The 10,108-nt window shown below is 43.3% G+C and overlaps 1 protein-coding gene across 1 annotated transcript in view; it reads left to right on the top strand.

The window, feature by feature from the left end:
• kcnt1b (potassium sodium-activated channel subfamily T member 1b) overlaps window positions 1-5,459 on the top strand; it is a 72,865-nt gene extending 67,406 nt beyond the window's left edge. Inside the window, exons 33-34 of the mRNA XM_079270734.1 lie at window positions 2,350-2,434; window positions 2,934-5,459. Of these exons, the coding sequence (XP_079126860.1) occupies window positions 2,350-2,434; window positions 2,934-3,054 (206 nt within the window). The 3' untranslated portion in view covers window positions 3,055-5,459. The remainder of the gene's footprint in view (window positions 1-2,349; window positions 2,435-2,933) is intronic.
• Window positions 5,460-10,108: the final 4,649 nt, after the last annotated feature.

A 10,108-nucleotide genomic window follows, 5' to 3' on the forward strand; every position in this document is an offset into this window, starting at 1 on the left:
AGAAAATGTAAGAAGTCTGCCTTGTCTCTTATTTCCATATACCGGGACACCTCAAAGTGTATCTGCACACTTATACCATGGCCGCTTCGCCACAGGCAAAAAGAGGAGCAGTTTATATCGCCATTCATTCCTTAAAATGTGTTTGTGAGTTAGACTTAAATCGTGCTGTTGCTATAGTTGCCTGCAGTTTAATATAGTGTGTCATTTTAACGCACACGACTATCATGTCGACGTGCTGACTTTAGATTTAAAGATCCTGAACCCTAACATCAGTTGGTCTTGTTTTTGTTGACCTCTCGTGGTTTAAGTGAAGTCAGTTAGCGAGTCTAAATGAACAACAACAAAAAAGAGATCAAAGGTTGAAGCTTCCAGCTTCTGCCGCCCCAAGTGGTTGCAGTATGACCCTTCACCGAACTATCTGTCAATCAATATCCAATTTTCATTACTAGTTTTGACTAAATTCCGAGCATTGAATACTGATATTAACATATTTGGAACATGACTGGGATAGAGGTGTAAGTGAGTACAGGGCAGACGGAATTGCTGAGTATTAATACAGGAATAGCAGTATGTCTTGTTTGTTTTAGGGGCGTTTGCCTTCAGTCTGATCATTAGCGAGTGACGGGTTGATGGAGCCCAGGAGGTCAAAATCTAGCAAAAAGGTGGAATAAAAGAAAAAACTAAAACCACCAGAAAAAATGGGCAATCAAAGTCGGTTTGATCCGTCCTGGCCTAAAGAGCCACAACAACAACACGAAAAAAACACCGGTGACTCATTCCTTTCTGCACTGTGTGTGAGGGTTTCTTTTCCCAAAAAAAAGACGAGATAAAGGCGTATCTTTTTTTTTTCTGTGGCCATGGTATAATCCATATTTAACACACTGAGCAGTCTACAATAACAAAGTGTGGATTGGAGGAGAAAAACAAATTGGTCCGGTCTTTAACATCACTCACATTGTTTTCGCTCCACTCTCCAGCACTGTAGACCAGGTTTACCTCACAGGTGATGATCCAGCAGCAGGTTGACCTCTTCCACTCTCACACTCCCAATGTCTTCTGCTTCACTCGGTTTGGTTTCGAGTCGCTCTGCGTTTGGTCCAGTCTGACGGATGATGCTGGAGCATGTCCCTCTCTGTGTGTGTGTGTGTGTGTGTGGGGGGGGCTGAGCGTCGTCCTTTAGCATGGCAACCTGCCGCCTTTGGTCCCGTGTGGAATGCGCAGGAGTAAAAAAAAAAAAAAAAGGGAATGGTTTGGATTTGTGGCGTAGCCGCGGACGCTGTCTGCATGTTGGCTCCGTTGTGAAGCTGCGCCTGGGGAGCTGTTTGAGTCAGCAGGCAGCATGGGCCTCCCCTTGTTCCTCACAGTGCCCTGTCAGTAACGGTTAGCCCTTCTCTCTCTCCCACCCCCCCCGCCTGGCTTTATAAAGGGCCACAAGCAGGTGGGTTGTCATGGAGGCACATGTCCCCTCCTTTCACTTCCTCCGTCCATCACGTAAAAGCAAGTAGGAGCCGCCGCCAGAGAGCACGCAACACACATACAGACACACAATAAACAACACACACACACACACTGACATAAAGACACACAGTCATATGACTCCTCAGGGGAATGAGTGTAACAGTCAGTTTCCTCTTATTGATTCTTGAAACAATATTAGACCTCCATAGTGGAAAACAGTTTCCGTGGTTGGCTTAAGTATATTGTTGCAACTGTTAATGTATTCATAATGTGGAAACCATTTACAGGTAACTTTATAGAAGGCCGAGTTATATATAGAGTACATTCAGTAGTTTATCTGTTCATTTTGTATTTGATAAAGATGGATGATTAAAACATTTTACAAATAAAAAAAACTTATTTTGTGTTAAAAGTAATTTGATTTCATATTTAGTTTATCAAGTTCTTGATAAAACACTTGATAATTACATGAATTAAGGATTGTCCTGCAGATCGTTTGAACTTGTAAATATCAAAATTGGTCTCAGCCTCCAAAAGCTGTTGTTGGTCGGGCTTTCGTCAAAATATTTATTGAATCAACTGTGAAATCTACTTGTAAATTCTGCCATTTATTTCCCATTAGATGTTTTGTCAGCATGATTTATAAATTCCTCAATTGGATTCGGTAACTAAAATTTTAAAAATAGTTAAATTGTAATTGTTAACAGTTGTAAGAAGAACAACCAGACTAGGAGAAGAGCCTCACCGATACTAAAAGGGTTAAAACGAGGGAGTCTCATATCGTCAGTGGTTAGAGGGCTCATTTCCTGGCTGATGTATCTCTATAATGGAAGAGCACCATGGAGGGATCCAGAGCAGCACTGAAGGTCTCCTCTGTCTCTTTCTTCCCAGACGAGATGAACGACCACCAGAACACGCTGTCCTACGTCCTCATCAATCCTCCTCCTGACACCATGCTGGAGCTCAACGACACCGTGTAAGAACCCGTTTCTCTTATGGCCTTATGCACTGTATATGATATCCTGCATATCACAAGCAAGGCCAGATGATCTTAACGTCTTAACACGCAAGATTACATGGTCTGAGATTGTAGATTACAAGCTAAAATCTGCAATTTTAAGACATTAAATGCACGTTTACGCATTTATTTCAACTTCAAAACAGAACAACCAATGTTTCGAAGCAATGCGGGGAGACCAGTGTGGCGACACCACTTCTTTTTCCTTTGGTTGCATATTTTGCGAGACTTTACTACTGTTAAGAAGCAATAACTTTAAAAAAAATACGCATAACAAACTGCACCTGGTGTGCAGTAGGTTCACATCGACCAGTAGAAGACTGTGGGTGTTTTGCTGCGTGTCTCATCCATTAAGGTTGCGACTGTGCTCATCATTTGCCAGTACATTGTGCTGCCCGGACTTAAATCCATACCTACCGCTCTATGCTGGCAGATGACGTTGACTCTGTCTCCACAGGTACATTATCCGGTCCGACCCGCTGGCACACATGCCGGAGGACTCACAAGTGGGGCAGGCACCTGGCACCAGGAACCGGCAGGACTTTGGCACAGCGACGAGAGACGAGACTCACCTCTGAAAATCAGTCCTCGACACCCTGACACCTTAACCTCTAAGCCACCGCCCGGGGCCGACGGAGCACGTTTGTCACACACAGATGAAGGCTTGTCTCGGACCAAGAACAGCGGTCCATGGTGACTGTGCATCATGCGTCTCTCAGCCTCAGATCAGAAAAAAATCTACCTTTGTTTTAAAGAGACGGCCCTGAGAGACCTGCTGTTTCCCCACTGAGCTGCTACAGGAGGATGCATGAAGAGTGCCTCGTCATCGACCCCGACTCCTCTCTCGCACACCTTCAGTACTCGCACACTTGTTACCCTCGCACCGGACAGGGAGACTTGGTGGATGCCGTGAGAGGTCTTTGGATAGTCGTTTTCGTGCACACGCTGCACAGGATATCAAATCATTTCACTCGGGTGACGTTGCCCTCGCGGGGCCGACTTCCTCTTCGTCCGTTTCTGCCTAAACTCGCAAAGAACCGAATCTCGGGGCAACGTTACCCTCGTTATGTTACATGTGCACCTTTCTTAATTTATTACAAATGTCGGTTTGCTTTTTGTCGGTTTCTCATCAGGCAGGATTTTCGTTTTCTTTACCAGCACAAACTTTTTTTATGACAAAGTGTCATCTGTGAATATACACACTGTCGTGGCACGTTTATCAGCCATATTAGCATTGTCAGCATTTCTCTCTTTGTTGTGCTGTTTTGGGGACCGATTTTTTTTTTTTTGTTGTGATGGTAAAAAGCGTAAATATTGTTCATTTATTTTACCATTTGAAGTCTGCTGTCCCGTATGTTACATTATTTAGTTTACTCTATTGCTTTGTAAATAACTTTTAAATTATTTGTAGATTTTGTGCCATTGTGCATGTGGGATGTATTGTGATATCGGTGTTATTTTTAGTTTGGCGCCTGACCCATTTATTGGCCGAGCAGATATCATCAGCTGATGAAAAATGATGTCAGGCTGAAAAGGTAGAACCAAAAATGTATTAATTGTGCCCACAACACATTCTACTTTATTTAATGTATATTTAAAGTCTTATTTTCTGAGCTGAACTTCAGCATATTCATGTTATATTTGTGTGGTTTCTAGTTTATTTTTATAAAGTATTAGTGTTGTGTTTGAGACATATGTATGTATTAAGTACATAGTCAGCCAAGGAATAGTTTGAAATCATGGGAAATGGGAAATATTCATTCACATTGTGATCCTCCAGTTCCATAACTCTTTAAGGAGTTGCAGTTACACTGGTAGCAGAATGGTTTTGCACAGACAGCGACGGGCACAGTCGAGTCCATTCCTGTCCTGTAACGCGTCTCCAAATCAGAAGTTGGAACATACTTGAGCTGAAACAAAGTGCTCTCCTCTCCAAATTGTACAGGCCACACCTTGTGTAAAAAGGCAGTGTGCAGTAGTTAATCTCCATTTATCTTTGGTTTAATCTGTAAATAGGAACTTTGTAAATCGTTTCAGTCTCTCTTGTTTGATGGAAAGTGAAAGAGGACTTGAACATTTGTTTGCACTAAGCTCCTCGGGGATGTGTAGAGCGTAACAGCATGACCCTTTAATCCGTACAACACAGTGGACAGTATTCAGCTCTGTGATGCAAAGAAGTCAAACGTGCAGTAACACGTCATGCTTTTTGTTCTTTTCATTTACCTCGCAGATGTTTGAAAAAAAAGTATTGTGGTGAGAGCCATGTTATTGATTTGTTGAAATATGAAGAGACAGTGATGATGGATTTTATTTTATTTGAGGCTGCAGAATAAGCGCTTTTTTACATTTAACATGTAACAGCATGTTTTGATATACTAGCTTGCCAGGAACAATACATTTTGTACATTTAGTGGGATGTCCCATGGCTGGAGAAACCCATATTCAAGTCAACTGCTTGCAAGTTGGGGCCATTATTTGATACTGTGTATTTATATGAATGGAACATGCATGTTGTGTCCAGGTGTTATCAAAAGCCTACGTATCCCGTTTACCTCCACTTTATGTTTTGAAGTCATTGTCAAAAAGGGGTTGATCCATTTTGTACTCTTATGAGGAGCGAGTGTACTTCTCCACCTGAACAAATAAATGCTGCATGCAGCCAGATACAACAAATGAAAAGACCTTTTTATTTTTTGATCCCAGATCGTCAAATGACAACTTGATGAATGTGGAGACAAAACATGTGGATGAATTTGTATTTGTATTTGATTAGAGTGCTTTTATTTGAGGAGTATCGACTTCATCTCGCATTATCACAGAGATTACATTTAAACTGCAGCAGAAATCAAAATAAACAATTCCCTGAAGGATATTTTGGGAACCACACGTCTTTCTTTGAGTAGCATGAGAAGATCAACACCACTTCTGTCTGTATGGCAACAATGAAGATGAGTTAGCTTAGCATAAAGACGAGCCACCAGAAAACCCACCAAACAGCAGCTCTAAAGCTTTACAATGAATTAAATCTCTTGTTGAATCGCAACAAAATCTGTAAAAAGGTTTGGGTTTGCATCTTTACAATAAGATGGGATGTGTTTCTACATTGTTAAATGTAGCTCATGCAATGACATTACGTCTGATGGATTCTACAGTAACCTTTCAATAAAAAGCTCATTTAAGTGTTCTCCAAAATGTCAAACAATTATTTTAAGTGTTTACTTCATCTCACACAAAGATCATTTTTTTCATGTTTTTTCAGCAGCAGGTAAAAATAAACTATTTTCCTCCAACTTAAAGAGTGATAGAATAAAACCACAACATTGTACGTCGTGTTACGTCATTTCTAACTTTAAGCGAACCCTTCTCTAAACTCCTTTCGGCGGCTCTGCCGTGACGCCGCTGCTTGTTGGCTTCTTTCTGCTTCCACCGGTCTCGGGTCCAGCGGCCGTTGTTCTGCACGACTTCGTGCAGCAGGTCCATGAAGGCGTACTCGTTGCCGGACAGCAGCGTCTCGTCGTCTGGCGAGGCGCCGCCAGAGAGAGCCTTTGGGCCGTCCTCTGCTCTCCGTCTGCTCGTCACAGCTCGCTTTGATTCGCTCCTCTGTTCCGCCTCGGTGCTGCGCTTCTTCTGCGCACGATTTGCTGCAGATTTCAGGTCTTGATCTGGACAAAGGTTCCCCTCATTCTTTCGCTGCTCTTCTAGCCTCGTGCCAGTGTGGGTGAGAGCCTCACTGAAACAAGTGGTGTCGTCATTTGGTTTGGAGGACTGACAGTGTCCTAAACTCACGGGAGCTGCGGTCATTGTTAAAGGATCTTGGTTTGGTGCAGTCCGTAAACCTTCCATTAGATTGTTCTCAATGTCTTCTTCCTTTTTGTCCCAGTCAGAACCGGCGGGACGCTCTATCTTGAAAACTGTCTTCACCTCAGCTGGAAACGTTGGTGTCCAAACAGCGAAAACATCTGTCCCCTCCTCCTCGTCCTTCGCTTTACATCTGGCCTGCCACTGAACTGCGGTCGGAGGCCAGGTGGAGATCCTCCCCATGATTTTTCCCGTCAGTGACCTTTGAGCTGACCCGTCAGTGGACTGTTTGTTGAAATCATCAGGACTGAGCTTATTCTGGTTTGTACCGATGCTCAGATAAGGCACAGTGTTGGTGGTGTTGACAGAAACACGGTGGGAGTTTTCACCTAGATCGCCACCAGCCTCCGCTTGTTTCCCAGCTTTTATTACATCAGCATCATCCGTCTCAACTCCTCCATCTACTTCAGTTTCTTCTCCCAGCTTCTGCTTTCCTGCATCTTCTGACTGAGCCTCCGTCTCAGTTCGCAAAGTCACTCCATCTTTGACAGGCGCACAAAAAGAAGACATGAAGAGAACGGCATTAGCCGACTTCGCTCTGACTCCAGCAAAGGGCGTCCTCCATCCCGTCTCCCACTGATTGATTTCTCTTTCCTCAGAGTGTCCTGGAGACGGAGCACGACCGGATCTGCCGTCTTCTTTCAACTCAGGTCCGTTTTCCTCTGGACGTCCAGGCGTCACGGCTTTGCTGTTGCGTTTCCTCCGATGCAGCACCGCCAGGAAGAACCCCACAAACAGGAGCAACGAAAGAACCACTGCGGAGGAGCAAGTAGTTAGAACGGAAATGAATTTTCAAGCATCCGTTCATCTTTTTCAGGACGATCAAACAGAAACAAACCTATCACAACAACCAGCGTGAAGACAACGTTTGTATCCGACGGTCTTGATGTCGCACACGTTTCTGGAAGGAAAAACAGACACATGAAGCACACGTTACATAATGGTTCAAATATCAAAGACCAGAAGAACCACACACACACACACACACGTCATCCCAGTGGGTGTAGATGTAGCTCTGGGCAGGTCAGAAGGTTCAGGGCGGACAGAGACCTCCGTCACTGATGGAGGCGACATCACATGAGCTGCTGAAGGGAAACAACGGACCGACTAAAGAGATTCAAGCAGCTCAAGCTGCACAGTCCTCGAAATGTGTTATTTTAATAACCGGTCACGCTTTCATCTCGTTTATCTGCACCAGGATACACACGGGCTTCAGAATACTGATAGTTAGAGACAATCATGATGAATCATGGTTTAACTTCTAGAAAAAGAAGAAAACATTTTAGTTCCGCTCACTGATTTTCTTTTTCAAACACATGGTCGGTCAAACTCCATCTCTCACTGAAGGCCATGAGATAAGGCTGAAAGCTCCAGTAAAGTAGATCTCGTGCCACACATTTCTTGTCAAACCAATATTTGCAAGGCTTAAATAACATGTAATCCTTAATTATTATTACTCAACACAATAATAGAAAATATAAATATTAAAATCTATCATTAAAAATGTAAAGAAAAACGAAAATAGATATTTGTAGGAAGTGTTGTGAACACATTGGGCCTACTAAACAAAACATTGTTTGAAATCAAATTCAAAATGGTGAACATCAGTGGAGAATTCCTTCCGGTATATTTGTCTTGAAGGAAAGAATCCAATTTAAAAAGAAAACTTGATAAACGGCCACATGGTGGTGCTGTTCACACAAACTATCACATTTAACGACGTATTTGAACAATGAGTAATGTTATTTTTTGGAAGAGTCCTAATATCATGTGAATGTTATGACTACCGGGTGAAAAGGTGATATTCGTTGTTGGGGTGTGGATGACCTGAAAGGTTTAATGATATTAAAATAATATCACCAACCAATTCTGCTGGTAAAGGAATTCATATATGAACAAAACTAACCAAATGTACCAGGATTTAAAGTAGACGTAGTGACCGTTGGGAGGATGTCAGAGGGGTTTGTCTCTGATGTGGGTCGTGCTGGAGGTGTTGAGAGAACAACAGAGATACTGAGCACACATTGAATTAAAACTCTTATTAAAAAACCCAGAAACGGGCACAAGAAGAACCACATGTACCAGTGTTTGAGGACCTAGTGACGGGTGCATCAGTGGGTTCGGGTTGGACAGAGGTGCTTGTCTCTGATGGAGGTGTTGTCACAACTTTTGCTGGAGGGAACAGAGGTACTGAGCACACATTGTGTTTTTTAAAAAGGGGCAAATAATCCAAATTGTAACCGTGAAGAATTCCAAACTGAGAAAAGAAGCTGTACCAGATGTGGGTTTGCGGTGGGCGGTCTGCGTCACTGACGGTGGAGGCGACGTCACGCACACCGACACGTTCCACACAGGTCGACCCCTCAGAGATGGAGGACTCGCACAGGTCACCTCCGTCTGTCTGTCGAGCAGAGATCTGCTTCGTAGATCTGAGAAGAGAAGCAGCTTTAGGTTTGTAAAAAAAAAAAAAAAGGTTTTAGAAACACGCAACTTCATGTTTTACAAACCTTTTAGGAAGTCGACAAAGTCTTCAGCTCCACAGGAACAGTCCCAGGGGTTCCCAGACAAGTCCAGCTCAGCCAAGATGGTGTTGGAGCGAAAACTATTGGGATCGATGGTTCTGATGCGGTTCTTACTCAGACTGAGCCTCGTGAGGTCGATGAACCCGTTCAGATTGGACTCACGCAGAACTTCAATGTGGTTTTCTGAGAGGTCGAGTTCGCTGAGGATGTCCGGCCGACCGAACCATTTTGGGTTCATATCTGTCAGACAGTTCTGGTTCAAACTGAGATTTGTGAGGCGCAGGAAAGAACTGAAGGCCCCTTCAGCGATTCCTGTAACAGCAGCGTCGTCGATTATGAGACTGGTTACAGAGATGAGGCCGTCGCTGCGTAACACAGTGGAGTTTATCTCCCCGACGTCATTCATAAACAGCACCAGAGTTGAAAAACCAGGCCTGAAAGCTAAGAGCACAGCAATCAGTCATCTGCAACACAACAGCAGTCTTTATCAGCTGCATTCATTGCATGATTGGAAATCCCTTTATTAAAATGACTGTCGGAGAAAGAAATGGTATCGGTAGCGATGCAGATACAAGACGAGTGCATTAAAGGGAACCTGGATGTCTCGCTGCATTTGAAAGCCAGCACTTATGTACGCACGATCAACCTATATGTTGCAGCAATTCTATTTATTATTTCATGACACGATTTCAAAGTTGTGCTGCCATCTAGTTGACAAGACTGACTTCTGCAGACCATCTAGAAATGCACACACTTTAAATCCATGGATGTTAATGTGACGAAGCATTTCTACATTAAAAGAGTTTATGATTGGCAGAACTTTGAAGAGAACATTTTAGGTAACAAACATTTAGAATAATTTTGAGGAAATAAGATACAATTTGTACTGTAAGTTTCTACAAAGCTGTGGTATGGAAGCAAGTAGATCAGAAGATATCACTTCAAGATATCTGGCTAAACAAGGAGAGTCCTCACCTTGTGGAATGTTCGAGCAGATCAAAATCTGTCCCACTTCACGACAAGAATGACTCAAACGCACGTTTATCAGCAACAAGACGAGAGCAGCAACAGCTGTGGAGAAACAGAACTCAGATCAGCTCTGACTTCAACATTTCATAATTTTTATCACGTCGTACAAGCGTGGAAGACGTGCACTTACCCTTCATGATGGACGCTGGGTGCAGGTCTACAGCTTGGACTCTACCTGGACTGAGTTTACAAAGTTTGGGGGGGGGGGGGTGGGGGGGGTCTT

The sequence above is a fragment of the Melanostigma gelatinosum genome, assembly GCF_949748355.1.
Source record: "Melanostigma gelatinosum genome assembly, chromosome: 6".
In the NCBI taxonomy this organism is placed as follows: Eukaryota; Metazoa; Chordata; class Actinopteri; order Perciformes; family Zoarcidae; genus Melanostigma; species Melanostigma gelatinosum.